Source organism: Anabrus simplex, chromosome 2, assembly GCF_040414725.1.
Source record: "Anabrus simplex isolate iqAnaSimp1 chromosome 2, ASM4041472v1, whole genome shotgun sequence".
NCBI classification, from domain to species: domain Eukaryota; kingdom Metazoa; phylum Arthropoda; class Insecta; order Orthoptera; family Tettigoniidae; genus Anabrus; species Anabrus simplex.
The window spans coordinates 610,514,473-610,537,609 of record NC_090266.1 but is presented as its reverse complement, the minus strand read 5'-3'; the positions used below and the strand labels follow the sequence as shown (position 1 = coordinate 610,537,609).

Genomic DNA, 23,137 nt, shown 5'->3' with positions numbered 1-23,137 from the left:
TCTTTCCGTCGAAGCTAGATGACTACATTTCATATGATTAAAATTAAGAAGCCACATACCTTAAGTGTTGCTCCAGTACGCCGGTTACCTTAGAAAGGTGTGACCCTCATTTGACGATGCATCAATCAACATAGTCCCTGGGAGTCGATGGCTGCCTATTTATAATGGCGAACTGGGCAATGATTGGTTGATTCAAATTCATAAGTTCAGTAGGGGCAACTTTTGAACTAAAGAATGAAAAAGGGAGTGCCAACCCCTCACCATCATAATTCTCATTAAAAATGACAGTAAATATAAAGTTCAAGTAGCAGGTACTTGGTGGCACCCATAACCAAAGAGGTGTATCTACTGGCAGGTTTCAGAACAACATAATAACAAAACGTTCAGCCTGTCTCTACAATACTTCATAATATCTAGATGTTTAGTGTGTTGCCTAAATGTGGGGAGAGGCCCCCTTCCTGAAGAACCTATTATTATTATTATTATTATTATTATTATTATTATTATTATTATTATTATTATTATTATTATTATTATTATTATTATTATTATTATTATTATTATTATTATTATCCCTCGCTGGTCACACTACCTTAAATGAAACTCAAAGGTCACACTGCGGTCTGATGAACCCCAATATTTTAATGAATTCTAAATAAAAAATTACAACATATTGCAAAATAGAACGCATGGATAGATTCAGAGACTAATTAAGAATGTTCTTAGCGATTTGTGTCATTGTTTTATAATATGAAATCGATACTACAATAAAAATAATTGTAACACTGAAATAATCTTATGTCTAACGAAGAATACTGAAAACATTCTAATTTTTTGCAGTTTTCCTCAGTAATAAACAATTTATTTGTATGCACTTTGCTAACAATCACCACTGGTCTAGTAAAAGTAGCAGTGTGCGTACTTAGGTTATTACATAATGTTACAGGGGTGTTCCAACTTGAGCGTTTATTCACTACAATCAATGCACAACACTGCCCGATGATCATCGCATATCTCTCGTCGGCAAGACGAGCACATGAATTTTGTTTTCCGATCTTTTACCCGTGGTAAGAAGGAGCGCCTCTGCTTACGAGCTACTTCGTCACGTGGTGGAATTTTGGGATTCATCTTCAAAATATCACTGATTGACAACCGAAGTGACCTGCTGAGTGTGGGTACATCGAGACGTCCTTTTAGGAAAGATTAAATCAGTCCCGAAGCCAGATTCTTAATTCGTAATCATCTATCAAAAGTTCCCGTGCTTGTTAGGGTGTTTTTACATGTCTTGGAGGTCTCCTGCTCCTAGGAAAATGAGTGACAATGTGTCTTGCAACAACTCTTCTTTGTCTACCTGGTTCATCTGCACTTCACAAATAGCCATTCTTGCCCTTCCAGACAGAGGTACTTCTTATTCTCGCTAGTACTTCTTCATCCTCTACCACACTCATTTCACTCTCCGAACTCAATTGCACAACTGCAAAATCATCATGAGCATCAGAATAGTCTGTTCCAAAATCACTCACATTTTCATCGTTATCTTCTAAAAGCACCTTACTGATATCTGCATCTGACCAAAGAGCCACACCTTGAAACGAAGACGCCACCTTCAATATTCAGTTTTACTAATCTTGAACAACACTCGTTAGAAATACACTGACTGACAGAGCAAATGCAACACCAAGAAGGAGTGGTTCGAAAGGGATGAAAGTTGGGGAAAAAACAGAGACGGCACGGACGAATAATTGATGTTTATTTCAAACCGATATGCAGGTTACACAATGCGCATGGCATCGACTCAGTAGGATGTAGGACCACCGCGAGCGGCGATGCACGCAGAATCACATCGAGGTACAGAGTCAATAAGAGTGCGGATGGTGTCCTGAGGGATGGTTCTCCATTCTCTGTCAACCATTTGCCACAGTTGGTCGTCCGTACGAGGCTGGGGCAGAGTTTGCAAACGGCGTCCAATGAGATCCCACACGTGTTCGATTGGTGAGAGATCCGGAGAGTACGCTGGCCACGGAAGCATCTGTACACCTCGTAGAGCCTGTTGGGAGATGCGAGCAGTGTGTGGGCGGGCATTATCCTGCTGAAACAGAGCATTGGGCAGCCCCTGAAGGTACGGGAGTGCCACCGGCCGCAGCACATGCTGCACGTAGCGGTGGGCATTTAACGTGCCTTGAATACGCACTAAAGGTGACGTGGAATCATACGCAATAGCGCCTCTAACCATGATGCCGCGTTGTCTAGCGGTAGGGCGCTCCACAGTTACTGCCGGATTTGACCTTTCTCCACGCCGACGCCACACTCGTCTGCGCTGACTATCACTGACAGAACAGAAGCGTGACTCATCGGAGAACACGACGTTCCGCCATTCCCTCATCCAAGTCGCTCTAGCCCGGCACCATGCCAGGCGTGCACGTCTATGCTGTGGAGTCAATGGTAGTCTTCTGATCGGGCGCCGGGAGTGCAGGCCTCCTTCAACCAATCGACGGGAAGTTGTTCTGGTCGATATTGGAACAGCCAGGGTGTCTTGCACATGCTGAAGAATGGCGGTCGACGTGGCGTGCGGGGCTGCCACCGCTTGGCGGCGGATGCGCCGATCCTCGCGTGCTGACGTCACTCGGGCTGCGCCTGGACCCCTCGCACGTGCCACATGTCCCTGCGCCAACCATCTTCGCCACAGGCGCTGCACCGTGGACACATCCCTATGGGTATCGGCTGCGATTTGACGAAGCGACCAACCTGCCCTTCTCAGCCCGATCACCATACCCCTCGTAAAGTCGTCTGTCTGCTGGAAATGCCTCCGTTGACGGCGGCCTGGCATTCTTAGCTATACGCGTGTCCTGTGGCACACGACAACACGTTCTACAATGACTGTCGGCTGAGAAATCACGGTACGAAGTGGGCCATTCGCCAACCCCGTGTCCCATTTATCGTTCGCTACGTGCGCAGCACAGCGGCGCATTTCACATCATGAGCATACCTCAGTGACGTCAGTCTACCCTGCAATTGGCATAAAGTTCTGACCACTCCTTCTTGGTGTTGCATTTGCTCTGTCAGTCAGTGTATTTCGCTCCATTCTAGTAACGAAAACAGACAGCAAAACAGGAATAAATCGAGTAAATTTCCAACTCGCATAATATATAAACTCAACCACAAAAGTCACACTGGGGTCCGACCAACCCCACGCTTGATTCAACCACCTACTAACCGGAACGCAGTTAAACAATGAAGCTGCTGGTTTGGCCTCGGCTCCACAGTGGTGCCAACTTAATTTACGTAGAATGGCAAGGCCATAATTCCCGTGCTATCCAATTCGTTATGAAAACAAAGATCGCCAGGGTCTGAGGGATCCCTGTGTGTTATTATTATTATTATTATTATTATTATTATTATTATTATTATTATTATTATTATTATTATTATTATAAGACGTTACATAGATAGACCAAAGCTATTTCTGTGGATCAGTGGAAAATACTAGCTGACCAGGTTCATACACAGTACATTTCCAACTTCAGCTCTTACAGTTTTACACCCATATATCCTCGCCTGATTCAATAAATCATGCTGAATATTTCGTAGACTTCTCAGCTTCGATTCTTACAGTTTTACATCCAGATGCCCTCCCCAGCTTCGATAAATAATGCTGAACAGTAGGTAGCCTTTCTGGCTTCGATTCTTACAATGTTACTCTCAGATATCCTTTCCAGCTTCGATTTTTGCAGTTTTTCTCCTGTGAAGGCCGTTATGGCAGTTAGTCCATTATTAAGGTAATACAATACACAAGAACCTCGTTTATCTGGCTCCGGTTAATCCGGATCTCCAGTTTATCCGGATCGAAAAATATAAAAATTTATTTTTACTTGTACAGTATTTTTTTAAGGCGTCGACTCTTCTTGAATGTCTTTTCCGTCAAGGATCTTTAAGGACAGGAATTCGAACTAATTCAGCCACGGTCTATCAAAGGCACCGTCCAGGCATTCCCCTGGAATTGAGAGTGGGAAACCGTGGAAAACCATTCCCAGGACGGCCGAGGGGGATTAAAACCCACGCTCTTCTGAATGCAACCCACTATTAATATACTGATGGTGAATTTGAAAATGAAACCGGCGCTCCATCAGAAGAAACAAAGACTGATGGAGAGGCAACAATGCAGCTGGACAAACTGATGGCCTATTTAGAATCCTTGACTGAAACCACACCGGCAGAACAGTTGTTAGTAGAAACGTTTCGTTATCGTGCTGCAAGCAAACGCTATGCAAACGTTAAACAGAAAAACCTACAGAATATTTTAGTGCATAAAGCAGAGTCTTAAATGTACGAAAAGTGTTCTTATATTTGTTTGTGCAATTAGAAAAAGGTATTACTGTACAACTTGTGTTAATAGATTATAATATAATATGTACTGCATTTATATTTTAGTTTTTCGTATTATCCGGATTTTCGATATTCCGGATCAGTTCCGGTCCCACTTAATCCGGATAAACGAGGTTCTTGTGTTTTTTTAAAATAAATGCAGTATCATTAAAGTATGCCCTCTTTTTTACACGTGTAAACTGAACACATACATGCATTAATACATACATACATACATACATACATACATTACAAAATATTTCCACCTACCACAATAAATTACAATCAATGTCATGTTATGTTAAACTTCCAACCTTTTACACACCACATGAAAGTCCGCTAGATGGAGCCATCTAATATTCCACCTATATACCATGCATGTATAGGGAGGGTTGTCATGATTAACATGTCAAAGATACAGTAACTTCAGTGTTTTTAATCTTAAGAACCATTCTTGTAAAGTAGACGAAAAACACTGAGTGAGAACAAGTAAGCCATACGGGAATATTTTCAATGTTTTTTGATGTGACTGTTATTACATTGCAATAAAATTGAGGGTGTCTACATGACATTGTATCGCTGGTTTACATGTGTAGGCTGTGGGGAAACGTTCATCTCACAACAATTTAACCCGCTTTTCTTTTCAATCAAAGCAACAAATATAACATTCGCAAACTTGTCAGCATATAGAGCACTGTTTATAATATGTGTTTCAGTGCGAGTTCTATTATTTTAAATCCTGTTAGAAATAAACACAGAATGCTTCTGAAAAAAATGTTCATAATTTATATTTACAGTAGTCTTGTATAATGTGTGTGTGTGTGTGTGCAGGAGAGATAAATTATTGCGAATTGCTCCCATAGGAATGGATGACGTCCCCCGCACCCACTGTCCTTTCACTGGAATTGTCAATTTCAATGTGTTCCTGTTCATTTAGAAAAAATATCTTTATCGTACACGTAGGTACTTTTGAACATGCAACCTACCAGGGGCCTTGAGTTGAAGAGGACTATTATTCTACAGTGTTAATGTGACGAGATCCTCATGCAGTTGCTTCGGTTTCCTGCCTCTCATATGAGACAGCTCCTCAGTTGGTCTCGCGAGACTGACTGAATCACATTCCACCCCTCAGCCTCGGAATGGCCGGTAATCGAACCCCTGATCTTGGGTAAAACGCAGGCGTGCTACCTGATCACTATGGGGAGGCCTATGACAGATACAACCACTGTTTTCTCTTGGTCATGCGTAATCAAGATCATGTACAACTATTAAATAAACTAGCTTAATGAAAGAAGGATAGATTGTTTTCTTATTTCACGCTGTTAATCCTACATTTTTTCATATGATAGATAGCTTCAACACGTTGCTTCATCCGACATGAACTCATTCTTACAACTCGCCCTCAGTTCTCCTTGGTGTCTTATCCGTATTATAGCATAGAATGAACGAATTTTTCTTCCTTTAAAGCCCCCTGATATTTGTTCTCATTTAGTAATGAAGATTCGATACCCGATTATATTATATTAGTTAATGTTTGTATAATTTCTGATAGTTCGACCATTCTATGTGTCTGCATAATATTCTGCAGCGTATGATGGTATATTTTCTATATAAGGGCGAATAAAATATTAGTGTACTGTTATCCGCTTAACTTAAAGTAGCGTTTGACATGAAACATTTCTTACTCATTCCCATTACCTTATTCTATCCTTACAAATTTCTTAAAAATATTGAAAACCGGATATTAATTCTGAGATAATTCAGTGATGTTTCGTCACAGTTGTGTCTGAGTAAGCAAGAAGTGCGGATTAGCTGAGTTGAGCGCGGAGGAATGTGCAAAACTTTGGCACAATACAGGGCAGCGATAGGGAGCTGGCACTGTGGAGTGGAAAGTAGAAAGCAGAGAAGAGTGGAGATAAATGGTGAGAAAGAGGGGATGTTGGCAGCTCTACTGGTGGCTGCGGTGATGGTTGTGGTGTTGATAATAGGGGGAGTTGAAATTAATCCGAGTCCCGGTCCAGTGGGTTCCATTGGATGGGATGAATTTGAAGCGTTAAAAGAGATTATAAGAGAGGAGTGTCAGACGGAGAAAATAAGATAAATGTTTTGAGAGCTATCTAAGGAGTTTATGGACCTAGAGCTGTGGATTAAGGAAGACTTGAGGAAAATAAATGAGATGGGGCGCAATAAAGATGAGCTGAAAATATTGAAGCATAAGGTAAGAAGTTAAGAGCAAGATCTGAGGGAGGCGAAGTGATTAGTAGTGAGGGGTGATCAAGAAATTATGAGGAAAAATATTCTCATTTATGGTGTGCAACAAGAGGAAAAAGGGAATAAAGAGGAACTAGTGTACAAAGCGGTGGATGTGGTGCAGAATATAATGAAGATTAAGTTCAGTGAAGTTGTTATAGACGATGTGCATCGGGTCGGGAATGGAAGGAGGTCCATTTGAATGAAATTACTATCAACATTGATGGCGGATTTGTGATAAGGAATGCTAGTAATTTAAAATGAGAGAAAGTGTGGATAAGAAGTGAGATGGACAGTGAAGACATTGAGGAGAACAAAATCCTTAGCATGCATTTAAGGGAGGCAAGGAAACAAGGCCTTAAAGCATATATTAGAGGGCAACAGTTGGTGGTCGGTGATGGACGATGGTCGCGTACATCTACTGTGTGTCGTTTAAAGGAAATGGATAAAGAACATCAACATCAGCAGAATGCGACCCTGATGGCAAGGGGAGAAGTGAGGAAGGTCACGAAAAGAAGAAGTAGCGATGACGTAGAGGAGAGTGATATTACGGAAGTGAGCGAAGTCCACCGCACACCAAGATCGGGAAGTGGAGAACTGATGAATATGGAGCACGTGGAGCCAGGGATCGCAAGATCGGAGGGCAGCTAGTGGACGACGCAGACAAGAGGAGTTGAGGAGAGAGGAGGAAGAAGGCGTGAATCAATGGAGAGGGGAAGAAGCTTAAATTTAAAGGACCTTTGGAGTAAGGAAAATAAGGGGCTAGGGAAGGAAGAGGGCAAAGAGAGTGTGGAATTGGTAAAGAAGGTGGTGAACGCAGGTGAAATTGGGGAAGTGAGAGTAATTAGAGGTAAGACCACAAATACAATAGCGGGTAGTAAAAATATAAGAGGAAGCAGAGAAGAGGAAGAGAAGGGTAAGAGATAACTCTTCTGGGAAGTGGGTTTTGTAAATATTGAAGAAGTGTCTAGTAAGCTGGGCAATGATGAAAAGGCAGAGTTGGTAGAGGGTTTTGAAAATGTTGCTTTTTGGGAACATGTCTAGCAGCAGGGAGAACCTTAGTATGGAATGGTTTTGTAGCAAGCAATACAGCTAAAATAAAATAGGGGATGACGGAAACAAGTCCAGAAGGAAGAGCGATATGAGTTAAGGAAGAGTTAAACAAGTTAATAGAAGAAATTTCAAATGAGATGGGTGACGTTGTGTGGATAAGGTTTAAAAATAAGAGTGGGTTAGGTTAAAAATGTGTGTCTGACGTTTCTGTATATTCATCCAGTAGGATCGCCATATGCAAATCGTAACTTATTTGAGGAGTTAATAGAAGATATAAGTATGATTAGAGAAATATATGAAGAAGATGGAATGATTTTAATGGGGGACTGGAATTCGAGGATAGTTACTTTCAGCCCGTCATATAATAAGGAGGGGAGGGATGGAGCGACGATAAAGAGAGGGATTGTTACGGTAATAAACGGTTGGGTTTCTGTGTGGCAGAAAATTTGTATATTTTGAATGGATGGTGAAGAGGGGATGAAAAGGGGAAGGTGACGTACATATCGACCTTAGGAGAGAGGGTAATTGACTTGGTGATTAGTTCGGGAGACATGAGGGATAGAATATATAAGATATAGTAGTAGATTGGGCAGATTTATACTACGCGCCAGTGTATATTACTTTGAGGAGGATGGAGAGGAGAAGAAGAGCACGGAGGGAGGGAAGAGGGAGGGGCGCGAGTCAAGTTAAATTTAAAAGGTCGGACGGGACAAAAGAAAAATTAAGTAATCATTAGACGAAAACTTCCAAAACATAAGGAGTGGGATTGAAGTAGCGTTGGGGGTAATAATGTGGATATGGCCTTAGAATTATTAGGAAAACCGATCAAGAGTGTAGCAGGTGTGGTAAGAGGTAGAGCAAGAAAGGAGGGAAGGATTGGTTCAATAAGGAAGGGAGATGAGAAGCAAGGCGATGAAGGATTTAGAGGTGTATAGAAATGTGGGGATGGAGAAGGGCGAGGAGTTTTGTAGGCTACGAAAGAAGTACAAGGACATGTTAGTAGAAAGGAAGATGTTATGGCGGAAGGAACATGCGGATGAAATAAATAGGGACTGTAAAAGTAATCAAAGTGATAAGGTGTGGGAGAAAATAAACAGAATATAAAGAGGTTTGAGGAGGCAGGGAGAGGGCAATATTAATTATGAAAGATGGTTCCAATATTTCCGGAGATTATTAGGGGGTGGGACATATTGAATAGGGTGTGGCTGAGGAGAGATATGGGGTGGGAGACAGAGCTGTATAGTGCGGAATTCAATGAAAAGATAACGGAAGTTGAGTTTTAAGTAGTGGTTGGAAAATTGAAAGTTGGGTCTGTATGGGGATTAAATGGCGTTTTATCGGTGTTTTGGAGAGAGGAAGTAAAAAATAAGAATGTTTGGGGGAGTTTGGTGAAGCTATGCAAGAAAATATTTGATTGTGCTAAATTCCCGCATGAATGGCGAAAGGAATAATATACCCCATATATAAACATAAAAGAGATAGGAATAATCCAAGTAACTACAGGGGTATAACATTATTATTCGCTGACTAAGGTACATACTGGCGCTTTAGCGATGAGGTTGAAAAATTTTGTGGAGGAGTTTTCCATACTCTCGATGTACTAGGGTGGATTCAGGAAAGGAAGAAGGACTATGGAAAATGTCATGATGGTGAGTACGATATTAGATAAATTTGTAAATTCAAAAGGAGGTGCAGTGTATCTAGCTGCGGTAGACTTTGAGAAGTCCGTCGACACAGTGAGCAGGGGGGGCATTGTTCGAGAAATTAGGCCGGATAGACGTTTCCAAAAAGATGAGAAAAGGTGCTTCAGGCAATATATGAGCAGGTGTACTGTAGTGTTAGAATTGAAGAAGGGTTAGTAAATAAATTCACTGAGTAAAAAATAGGGTTGAAACAAGGTTGCAAACTATCTCCCATATTATATTTGTTATTCATTAACGATACATCAAAATGACATGGCGGGAGAAAATAGGCTTGTCCTGAGTTATGGGATCAAGAGATTCCGCGCCTGATTTTTGCGGATGATGTCCTCTAGTTGGTACTGACAGCCGGAGACCTGCAGAAAATTGTCAATGAGATGGTGGAGTATGCCAGTAATTGGTCGATGAAAATCAATAGTATTTGTAGTAAGAGAAAGATGATGGCGTGTACAAATATAGGAGAAGAAAGGCTAAGAGGGAATGGGCAATAAAATATGAAATAATTGAGCCATCGGACACCTTAGAGTATCTGAAGTAGGAAATGGAAATGGTCCGACCAAATTAAAAAATCTCAGTGGAAAGGATTAGCTACACATTCGGTAACAAGGACAATAAAAAATAAGTTCCCGAACATTGAGTACATGATACAGAGAATTGTTTTCCGAACGGTAGTTAAAAGCGGAGTTTTATATGTGGTAGAGATATGGGGCTAGAGTGGGAGAGTGAAGTATTGAATCAGGAAGTTAGTAAATTTAGTAAAATTTTAATTGGTCTCCCATACTGTGTGACCAGTGCGGTAGCATGATTAATGTGCAATGAATGCATACATGTAGATATCTTAAAGAGTGTGATAAGTAATTGGTTCAGATTGAAAATAGAGGAGGGAGGTCAACTCCTGCAGATAGCATACCAGCATCAGATTAAAAGCAGGGATGGAGAATATTGGGTAGATAAGGTGAACGGTAATTTGGAGGAGCTGGGTTTGGGACATTACTGGGAGAGAGACTGAGTAACGAATAAAGGAGCAAACTGGAAGAATATTGTAAGAAGAGTGAAAGATATTCAAAAGAAAGACCTGGAGGCTGAATACACGAGTAGAGCGTCCCGCAGGATATTTACTAGAATAAGCCAAGAGATTAATATGCAGATAGGGAACGTTAACGGAACGGCAAGAAGAGGTCGGATATGGTAGTTTTGGTGTATGTACATGAATAAAGGGTGGTCACTGAAGAAGGACAATACGATATGTACGTTGTGTGGTGACAAACGAGACGATTTTCACTGTAAGCTTTTAAGGGAACTCTAGTTATTAGAAGAAAATTCATGTATGAGAGTCAGTTTGCTACCTTAAAGCAGGAAGGTAATGATCATAAAATCATTGGGTGGGTTTTTTAAAGGATGGAAGAACACGACTAATATAAGTACATTTTTAGATGTAGTGTGGAAGACCTGTGTAAAGCGAGTAAAATGAACGTTGAGATAAGAGTTGTGAGTAGGTAGAAAAAAGCAGCTTCATCTGTGTATACTGTAGTGTGTTAAAGTAAAGACATAATAATAATAATTCACGAGTGAGTGTCAATAATGTGTTAGAAAACTCCACTTACTAAAAATAAAGTGCTGAAGTGTCTAAGGAACTGTAAAGTATTAGAATACTACAGTTACTATGAGTGAGTGTCGAGAAGATTTGTTAAATGATAAGAAGTAGATTTTAGATGTAGTGAGAAAGGACTATGTGTGTTAACTGGCTGCCTTAACAGAAAGACAATGCGTTAAATGTAAATGTTAGGTGTGATTTAACTCAGTGAAAGAAAAGACGTTTGGAGTGTGCTCCCCTAGCTAACGGAATCCAAGCTGGGGAACTCAGAGGGTGTGTCTTCATGGGTGATAATAGACAGCTGAGTTACCTATCTGAAAGATTTTAGAAGGATTGTAGATACAAAAGGACGAAGGCTGGGTTCGACGTAAACCGGCTCGTAGTGGATATCCGTAAGCCTGGAGAGGGCCAAGTTAGCTGGGAGTGTTGCGATAGGAGCTCACCTCAAATAATAATTTTTTATGATAGCCTCCTTTGATACTGGATACCGCAGAGAGGAAATAAGAGGAGAGACAAGAGTGATTGTTGCATGGGAGAATGGCGGCTTATAAGATACCTTCTTTGCTTTTTCTCTGTTTTTTAATATTTTCTCCAGCGAAATGATCTAACTGGGAGAATTCTGTATGGATCAGGAGAAAATAAAGATACTATACTACAGTGATGTTTCGTAATTTAATGCAAGAGTTTTCTCTTCTCCGTCACGGATGTCTGATCTTTTCCTGGAGACATTGTAAACACATAACAGTAGTTGTAACACACGGTGATGAGTTCCACCGGCAAATGTATCATCAGTGAGTTTTTGTTAATGCAAGTTCTGCTCTGTGATTTCCATGTCATGATTTGTATTAACATTATTTTTCCTTACTTCACAGAGCTGGAACTGACGGACAACCAACATCAAAGGGAATCCCTCCACGATGGCACTATGGAAGCTCGACACTTGAAATTTACTATAAAGTCTGGTTATGACCACATATGTGCTGTTTACAAAATAGAAATTAAGAACGATGAAAATACTGTGTACTCAGCTGCCAGTGTCACCGAGTATGATGCTCCAAGTAGAGATGAACGAAGTTTCTCTGTCCCTTCGAAAATCCTGGAGGATCAATCCGCTTCACTGACGAGGGCAGACGTTGCACCACCATTACAAGGGCATACGCCATTTATGCGCTCTAATGTGGGCAAGGTTGTATCGAAACTTTCTCCGCCCCAAGAAGAACTACAACTACAATCAAACATGAAGTCTCAGTCAGGAAAATTTATGGATCTAAAGGAAATAACTTCCTCCGATGAAGAATTTTAATGAGACACCGGTATCGCATGATTATGCTGGTATTTGAATTTTATTAATTCTATTGTAGCTTGAAACTATTAGCATTAAATTACCGTGCAATGCTGCAATTGTTTCCGATTTACGCCCGTTGAATCCGAGCACATCTGCTTATTCATTTTTATTGCGATTTACTTCATATTTTGCACACTCTTGTACTATCGTGATTGTCTGGACGCTTTCTATGGTAAAATATATGGCCATGATTAGAAAGGGCGATAGTCGAAATATATTTTACCTTTGTCGATACTAAAGTGCTTTACAGGAGAATCGTTAACATTTTCATGAAAAAGTGTATCGTAACGTATACGAGGGCTAAAGTATACGAATAAGAAAACTTCCTTGAAGCATATGCTAGTAATAATATTATAGTTATATGGCAGGCCACTGGCCGTCTGTGCTGCATTTTCTACAGTGTATAGTTTTCACGCACGAAGAGCGATGCACATTTCAATCTTATTAAAATTTCAGTAAACTTTTATATGACAAATGGATATAAAGGAAGCTGAAAATGTACATGTTCAAATTCTTTTAATTCAGAAAGTCATTTAAGACCTTATTTTTATCTGCTTCATAAGAAAGAAATACGGAATTTAATCGTATCCTCTTGCTTTTCAAATGTAACTCCCTTCAAATACTAATATTAATTAATTGGTGTTAATTTCATTCCAAGTGGACCTTGAAATGTCAAATGCTCACTATTAAAGTCCCCGTAGTGTATATTTATGAGTGTGAACTATCATATATAATATCTATATCTCGTAAAATAATCTTATGTGCACTATTTTATTTCTCACTGTCGGGTTTTATATTTCACATTTCCAAAAATATAATAAATACTCAGAAGTAATGAAGATATGCTTTTATAGACACATTGTGTATAATTTTACATTTTGCTGGGTACATTCGTTAAACTAGAGAGCTGAAGTTAGTATAAATCAGCTAAATCTCTTTCTCTCCTTTATAACCTGTTTTTGAGAGTTGTTTGAAATCGCTACAGGTACTGACTTCGTTTACAATTTTCCTTCTCTTTGTACGTTAGTGTGTAGAATCGTGCCCATAGTCATAAACGCCAAATATATTTTGAAATGATGTTTGAAGTGACGGTAAAGAATGTGCACAAATCCCATAAATTGTATATTTTTCAATAAATGCTGATGTTACAAAAGACTAGTTACTTAATCGTGAACATTTATTTATTCAGGACATATTTCACATTGTTGTGTTTTGTGCCTTGTTGATGAATAATATCCTTTCCCTGTTATGTTCTATAATCTGTGCCGCGTTCGTTCCACATGATGCATGCTTCAAATTATTGCAGTTGTTCTTGTTGTGTATATGGTAATATGTCCGTGCGGTTACTGCAAGTACCTCCACCTATCCGCTGCTCTCTTATGTAAACTCTGTAGATTATTATGGAACCCTGAATATTACCACGAATTACGAAATTTGTTAATTCGCCTTCATAAGAGGAAGACTCCCAAAATATATTTTAACGGACCTTTTGTTAGCACGTTGCCGCAAACAGGACACCATAGCAATACTTCTAGATGGTCAAGGAGCGTACGACAATGTCGATATCAACATTCTACTGCGTAAACTACAGACAATAAATATCCCAATACCCTTCATTTATATAATAAAAAACCTACTAACCAATCGTAAATTAAATTTGAAAATTTATCGAGTTAAATCCAACACACGTTATGCGAATGTTGGACTGCCACAAGGGGATACACTAGGTGGAATATTATTCACAAAATGTACATGTCAATTGGAGAAAAATAGAAAATACTTATATACTAATATTACAATTTACAGATGACATGCTTATGTACTCAACAAAAAATAATGTTGATCTTTGTCGTCAGTCAATAAATCAAGCTTTCACACATATAAATATATGATGAGAAAACGTGGAGTATACATAAAACCCTCTAGAAGCGCAGACATAATCTTCACAAAAAGAAAATATGACAAATCCCCAATCGCTTTTGAGAATGAACACATTGCCATTCAATTCAATACCATATATATCGGAATCCATATAGACAATCTGTAACCATTAAGCTGATTACGTAAAGAAATGTTAATAATAATAATAACAATAATAATAATAATAAGAGTAATAATAATAATAAGAATAAATTAATGAACGCAGTAAAATAAACCTAAGGTTCTACCGAAGCGGTGTACTATAAAACGTAAACAACAAGTTGGGAAACATGACAACTGCAAAATGGATGTGGAAAGCGGTATGGACCCTACGAGGTAAATAGATCGTATCAGTTGTGAAGGAAAAAGGTAGAGGGTAATTACCCTTAATTTCATTTATTTTAAGTAAACAAAACAAATCTCATCATAGAAAGAACTAAACCAACTCATTTATAAGATAAATGTAAATGGTAACTGGGCCTGCAGATATGCGCAATATATCAAGAAAAATTTGAAACTCCACTTAAGTGTACAATAATACATGATTTAAATGAGGGCTAATGCCAATCTACATAATGTAGGAAAAAATAAAATAAAATAAAATAAAATCCTAGCACAGAGGCACAGAAAACTTGCACCAGTACCTAAAACGCTTCCAGTAATGAGCATAGATTTTTGGTGTATGCGTTAGGAGTTGCAGAACTACGGGATGCATACCCGGGGAAAAGTTAAATTACATTATAGTTAGATTAAGATTTAGATAGATATTTATTTCAATAATTAATTCCAACGAGCCAAAGGCTCATACAGAGGAATTGTACAACGAACAGTATATTCAATGGCGGATCTACAAACTCTGATACTTAAAGAGGTGACTTAAACAGTAAAAGTAGAGGCATCAATACAGAAAGAAAAATAAAATACCATGCTATAGTTCCTTAATTATACTAAGATACTAAACTATTTAGTACTACAAGTGAGTAACAATGCATCAGGATGATTGATAAAGCGGGGTGGGTGGTTGTTTTAAACACTAACAATTTATAATTGATCTATTATGTATTTATTCCATAGATTTCCTTTGCCTATCCGTTGAAAGTTATTAAAGTAGGGGAAATTTTTACATCAGCAGGAAGTTTGTTGTATGTTTGAATTGCTGACAATTTACAACAGTTCTTCCCATATTTTTAAGAGTGGATGTGATACAAGGCTAAATCATCTGCATGTCTAGGTTGATACCTGTGGTTGCCTGAATTGGTTGTTAAAGCAATGTTGTGAAATATTATGTTTCTTTTTATTCTATACATTAGTATGACAGAATTAAGCACTGTAATTATGCTGAGAGGTACAATTTTTGTCTGAGTGTACAGGTATTTCACTGGGGTGTATAATGGAAATTCTAATAGGTCCCTTAATGCCCTGTTTTGTATTACCATTAGTTCATTCAAGGAAGACTATACAATGTGACCAAATTACACATAAGTACTACAAGTAGCTATGTACTAGTGAATAATAAATTTGTAGGAGGATGTGTTCAGGTAATAAATATCAAAGTCTTTTTAGTAACCCAGCAACTGGGGCGATTTTCTTAGTTATATATTCAACATGACCATTCCAGGTCAGGTCCTCATCAATAATTAATCCAAGATATTTCAATATATTTACTTTTCTATTTCCGTATCTTTATGAGTAATTTTTCACTGTTTGAGTGAAGGATTTTCTGTTTTGAAATAATTATGTTTTTAGTTTTCTGCAGATTCATTGTCAATTTGTTACACTGGTACCAGTGTAAGAGTGTGAGAATGTCCTGCTGCATGTTTTCTAAAACTTTTGCCCGTATAGAAGACATTGGTGTCATCAGCGTATGTGATATAGCCATTTATATTGCCTGAAGAAATATCATTTATATAAATGAGAAATCAAATAGGACCTAGTATGGAACCTTGTGGGAGACCATGGGTTACATAACTGGCAGAGCTCGAGTAATTATTCACGGTAACAAGTTGCTTTCGTCCTGTTAAGTAATTTCGAAACAATTCAGGGCATGGCCACGAATTCCATGCTTTTCCAATTTTCTTAAAAGAATACTATGATCAGCAGTATCAAAAGCTTTGGTAAGATCAATAAACAAGCCTGCTTCAATGTTGTTGTTGTTGTTGTCTACGGTGGATTTAACATCATAATGAGACCTCTCCCTGAAATCATGTTGCCCCTTATAGAAGAAATTATTTTTGTTTAGAAAAGCCAAAAGTCTTTTCTTCACAACTGTTTCCATAATTTTGGAAACAATTTATAAAATTGAGATTGCCCTATAATCATTTGGATTTAGTCTATTCCCTCCCTTAAACACAGGGATCACTTTAGCTATCTTTAGTTTATTGGGTATTATAACGGTAGTCAGGGACTCATTAATGGTGTATACGAGTAATCCGATTATAGGGTCCTTTCTTTTCTATAGTGAGGTAGTAATGTCATCTATTCCGCAGCTATTCGTACTTTTAAGGTTAGATATGATGTACTTTACTTCTGCTGCATCGGTTGGGTACAGGTAAAGGGACTTAAGACTAGTAAACGCACTGAAAGACACAGGAATACTTAGATCTAGGTTTTGGCAATGTTTATAAAAAGGAGTTGAATGAGTTACACAGAACCTGTTTATCAGTTATTACTTTGCCTTCATTTTCAAGCGTGGTACACGATACATTCGTTACTTTTTATTATGAATAATTTCGTACATTAATTTCTGTTTTGGATTGTTATTATGAGATTTGAAAAGGTTTGAGTAGTAGTCATGTTTGAGTCTTCTTTTCAAATTAGTTACTGTATTTCTACATCTGCAGTATTCTTGTCTCAGAAGCGTGTTATTCTTGTGAATAGGATGTTTCAGTTTTGCATGCAAGCAGTCTCGTCTCTTTATAAGTGTAAGAATATCATTAGTAACCAAAGGAATTTTCATAGGTTTATTTATGCCCTTTAATATTGTATTGTGTTTGTTAGGACAGTTCGTATAATTGTCCTTTTGTTGTATTTGGTTAATGAATGAATCATACAATATATATGTGGCAACTGTTCGCATAATATGTATCTGTATTGTGTACACCGGTGTTCATATAGGTATTGCTCGATTAATTCTCCTTTCACCTACTAGGTATTGCGGAAATATTAGAGTGAGGAGATGTTAGGTGGTTGTTTTGGTTTGGCCACAGCATGTCGAAAACTATAATATTATGGTCACTTAAGTCATTATTCATATTTGATACTGTAGAATATAATTCAGAATTATTCACTGATATGAAGTCAAGTAAGGTGCTAGCAGAGTCGCTTATTCGAGTTGGATATGTTCTATTGCACTGCGCAAAACCATACCAAGATAGAAGATTGAGAACCTTACCTTTTAATTGGTCACTGGACGAAACAGCAATATTGACATCACCTAGGAACAAACACAGCTTGTTGGGCCTATTAGGCTGACTGAGAAATTGTTCAAGAGAACTCAGGAAAAGAGCGGCAGTATTCCGGTTAGAATTGTATCCGGCAATAATGTTAATGTGATTGCAACCGTTCCTTTCGAAATGATATCTGTAAATCTTAATCCACAATAAGTTATGATTAAACTCACATTTTGATATAAAGTTTGCTTTCCAACTATGCGATACGTAAATACCCACTCCACCTCTCCTTCTACCATCTCTGTAAGCAAATACACAATCTTAATTCTTTACAATATAGACTTTAGCTTCATTGCTACTTATCCAAACTTCAGACCCAACCATAATATCCACTTCACCAATGAGGAATAACAACAACTCAATATCGTCAAGCTTAATTCTGATACTTCTGGTGTTAAGATACAAAATCCTAACCTCACTAAGTAAATTAACTGAATTTGAACTATGACACGAGTTCACGGTAATATCCAAGGGTTTCTGCTGAATGAAATAGTCCAAACAGTGGAATTTGACTTCATAGCAACCTAGAGGAAGTTTTGGGTATCCTGTTATAAGATTATTTACAGTAGGCCTATCACTAGACATTTCGAGGTTGAGCAATGTGCCTGGGCAGCATAGACTTGGTAATATCTTCCCCTTGAAGGCATTTAATATCCTCGGTGTTCTGAATGCGGATTGATCGGTGATTCTCCGATTTCCTTACGTATATTTTGCAGTCTTGAGTCCACACAAATTTATAACCATGTCCCTTCAGGTCCCTCGCCAGTTTATGTAGGTATTTATTGGTAGGTGTCAGGTGCTCATTTATGTAGACATTTCCAGGGGCAGCCTGAATGCCTACCTCACTCGACTTGACGTTTTTCATCTTCTTGCACGAAATAAATTCTTCTTTCTTGAGACGGGTATAAAATTTCACAAGGAGAGGTAGTGGGAATTCAGGCTTTCTGGAGGATAGTCTATGACATGCATCAATATCACAATCGAGTGGTTTACCAAGGCATTTCACTATTGAAAGTGGATTTTTATTCTGTACTTGAGGCAGGCCGTGGATTTCCAGATTATTTCTTCGAACCTATTGTTGCAATTCTTGGTTTTCTGTCTTTAGTTTTACCACCTCTGCTTGTGTTATTTCACGTTCTTTCTAAAGATCATTTACCTTGCATTTTAACATTGCGATTTCAGACATCGCCATCTTGAAGTCTTCTGTAATGTACGAAGAGTGTCTTTTACCTCGTCGAACGAGTCCGCATAAAATGACACTGCCTTTTGAATCTCGCCCTGCTCCGTTTCTATTGCCTCAAGTTTTGAAAGCCTTTTACGAATACCTCTAATCACCTGATCAATATCACTAACGTTAGACACACACTCAGTCTCATTACTAAGACATGCCGTATCGTCACACCTACCACAGTACCATTTTTTCGCCTTATCAATAAGTTTCCTGAAATCTTTCTTACTGATTTTTACACACACTCTATGATGCCTTCTACGACACTTTCCGTCACATATTATGTAGTCATCTTCTGATTTTATGTTAGCGTTGCACAAGCCACACACACATACACACGACTGAATTTGACCCGCCACCTTGTTAAGATTAAAGTAAAAGGGAATTGCCTCCGAAACAAAATGTAAGTTACATGAGCTTAGCTCAAAAGTTAAGTAATTTTTACAATTTTGGTGGTGAATGTTAATCACGAGGATACACTCCTGCGCAAGAAAAGAAATAATTCCATTTAAATGAAGTTAATTTCCGAAATAAAAGAAGAAGTAATGCTTACCCCGAGGCAGGAATCCCATGACGGGACCGATGCAGGACCACGTCCCCTCTCTAGGATAGTCAAAAATCAAAGACGCAGAGACAACCTCGCTCCCACGGAAGGAGCGGGTAAGATCGAGAATCAAGAAGTTGTGCAACCACCAAATGAACCAATCAGGAAACGAGACTTTATCCCCGACTTTCACATTTACCAATTAGATTTGATCCTATTTTCACCAATCAGAAGTCTCTTCTTTCTTGCTGATCTAGAAAAGTATTTTACGCAACAGGAAATACGCCTCTATAATGGCACGTGCAGGTACGCGCTGTTTTACAATATTGATACACGCAAATATTAAAATTCACAAATAAAATATAATTTTGATACAACACAAAAAAAATCCCAAACCAGAATTCTTCAAAGTTCAAAGTCCAAATCAGATAATATCTTATATAACACCAAAAAATTACCATAAATTAAGAAATTTCCATCGATTCCCCACTGCTGTCTTAATCCTGCCACATCCTCAACCTCACAAACTCGAGCTATGCTCGAAACTGACAAACATTTAATATTAATAGGAGGATTGGCCACACGTCACACAATTTTGATGCCATATTCCGTCAACTCCGATCCCAGTACTGGACCTTTGCGACCAATTAGTGTAGTGCAGCATCCAGACATGCACCGCAGTATGTCCACCAGATGGATCAAAATTTTGCAACAACTGCAACGCAAACAGATACGCAGCAGAAAAATGCAACACATCAGACGAGGCCAGCGTCCAACAATTCTGAAGGTTTGGATGAAGAATTGAATATAAAAGATATTCAATGGCGTTTTTATTTTATTTTATTCCAATAATGAAATTATCACCACCTAACCGGTGGCTCAGCAAATGCTCCATTGAGAGGTTCCCTCCCACACTTGGGATACCAGTAAACCGAGGGCCAGCACTATTTTATTAATTTAGGAGTGGATAAAATGTAAAACATGAACATCTACAGGAGATTATCCCAGAGTCTGAAAAGTTACACTTAAAATTTCTTAAGTCGTGACCATAACACAAAATCTTACATAACCTGATATTTAAAGAAGGAAATTCATTTATCTAGAAACATATGCCAAAGGGGAATGGTACAAACGCATTACAATTCACAAAATTCCCTTTACACACAATTTACTTCCAAACGACTTGAACACAGCAGGTATGACAGATCAGCACAGAAGAGAAAATATCCTTCAGGTAAATCAAATTATGCAAACTAGACCTTCATTACCAACTGAAGAATTACACACCTGAAAACTTACAATTTCAGGATAAATAAATATACTAGACCATATCCTCATTAAACATTCAAAATTAACTGGTAGTTTCCAACCTAAGTTGCATTCTTACTTTTCAGAAAAGGAAAACAAATGGGAGGTAAAATCTTAACTGTTGAAAGCGAATCCAAACTAGGGTGAAAATTACGTTTTGTTACGTTACTTTACAACGTCGCTCGCATGACCTTTCCAAGGACAAGTCACAGAATTGAGGTTAGTGAGTCACTATCCACTTTATCACGCCATCATGCACACTACTTTTAAAATTTAGTATCAATAAAAATCAATCAAGTAGCGCGTGTCACCACACCAAACAAAAAATTGCAACTTAAGCCTGAATACCGAATAAAATATCACATTAAGTTAACAGTCAAGAGGCGTATCCAAACGAAAATAAAATAGTACAGGAGTGCAGATAAGAAAATCCGACTCTATGATACAAAAAATAAAAGGCAAAAATAACACCTTTAAATCAGGAAATATCAGATTACAGCATGACACACCACGATCACCATAAATACCTCTCCTCCAACATACAAACCTACAAGGACACAGTAAATTCACACAACACCCCACCGAGGTGACGCCAAGTCAAGAAGAACCAACAGAAGAAAAAAGAAGGAAACAATCTTCAACACTACTGGGCTTCATCACACTACACGAGACTACCCTAGGATCAGTATCGTACTACCAGGAGGGCGATAAACCCTCAGCACCTCAAGTCCTAAGTCTCAATTCACTTGCCTTCCCAAGGCACACAAGACAAACACAAATGACATCACCACATTTACCTATTTACAAAATATGTGTGGACAAATATGACAAGGCACGGTACCGAATTTAGAAACTTTTACTCAGCCTAAAAGACCCCATGATCTAGCAAACTGAGTAACTTAATTTAGAAGACACAACGTTTCTGAAACTGATCAAAATAAACACCATGAAAATTAAAATAAAGACAGAATATTTAAAGATTATTAATTAAAGATCTAATACTGAACCGTAACACCTGCAAATTTACCTCAAAATTTTGCGATGAATTTAGAATAATTATGAAGAACAAATCTTAATGACCTGCTATGTAAATGAAAAAGAGCTGAGTGTAAGTATAAAGAAGCCAGACTTTTGAAGAAAATCCTCCTAGCACATAATTCACAATAATAAATGGACAATATCCTACATCTGACCATATAATACCAAGGAAAGTGATTGCAAAAGAATCTCATATTAGATGAAGGCCAGACTTCAATACATGTCATGAGCACAGGTGCACATCCATAACCCGTCAAAATTGCCATAACGGTTTCAGAATTACCTTGGCTAATAATATGGTGAGCATCGTTTGACCCTATGACACGGTCCAAGTCCTCATAGAAGCATTTCCTACCAAAGATAGGAGTACATGGGATAAAATAAGAATAAACGACAAGGCAATTGAAAATTGCACGATTGAAAAGCTCAACAGGTGATCTAGGAAATCTTCCGAACAGATTAAGTGATCCCATAATCTCATATCTGGTTTAACAATTTAGCAACTGGCTAGGCACGACCTAAGTAATCCCATACTTACTCATAATCGAAGCAAGGTACAGTAGCAGAGCGATATACAATAACACACATGTAATGTTACAAGGTTGACGACCAGAAATTTAGACATAACACTGAGCCAAATTCGACATTACAGAAAAAGATAAATGAACACATACCGGTACGAACAATAATGCCAAATAAAATTAACTTACGCAGCAGGAGACTAGAATCAAAATAGGAAATTCGCAAAATAATTTACCGAAAAACCAGATTCGCAAAACAGCACAAATATTCGAAGAAGTCGTCGAATGAATTTCGAAGATTAAACTACAATTTGTTATTCAAAATTTACCAAAATAGATTTTTGAAAAATCCAGTGAAACTCCACGCTGATGACTTATTAACACGTACATGATAACCGATACGACGTTCAGATTTAAAATTACGTAGTCTGTATAAAGAACAAGAAGAATACGACACGGGATAATTTTTAAGATGGAATAGTGCGCGCAAACCCTAAGAATGTCAAGGACTCAACTGTCTTCAATAGATACGTACATCAGATGTTAGAAAGATATAAGCGTGAAGTCACACGGGAAGGTAAACGACTTAGCATGATTCAATGATACAGTGGACATAGCCTAAAGCAACAGGTGATTACACAGACGGTACAATCGAAACACACGGATCGAGAAAACTCTAAATGAATACACACATATTAAAATTTATCACAGAATACATTCCGAACACGGCACACGCGTTGTGATGATATAGCTTTAAAATATTCATTCGGTTAACAGAAAGCTCACCACAGGAAAAACTTTATAACATAATAGGTGACTCCGTCG

At 38.3% G+C, this 23,137-nt stretch overlaps 1 protein-coding gene across 2 annotated transcripts in view; it reads left to right on the top strand.

The window, feature by feature from the left end:
* The window catches only part of LOC136862953 (intraflagellar transport protein 25 homolog), a 75,067-nt gene extending 61,614 nt beyond the window's left edge, over window positions 1-13,453 (top strand). For both annotated transcript variants that reach the window (XM_067139246.2, XM_067139247.2), the window contains one exon: window positions 11,832-13,453. In XM_067139246.2, the coding sequence (XP_066995347.1) occupies window positions 11,832-12,262 (431 nt within the window). In that variant the 3' untranslated portion in view covers window positions 12,263-13,453. The remainder of the gene's footprint in view (window positions 1-11,831) is intronic.
* The last annotated feature ends 9,684 nt before the right edge of the window (window positions 13,454-23,137 follow it).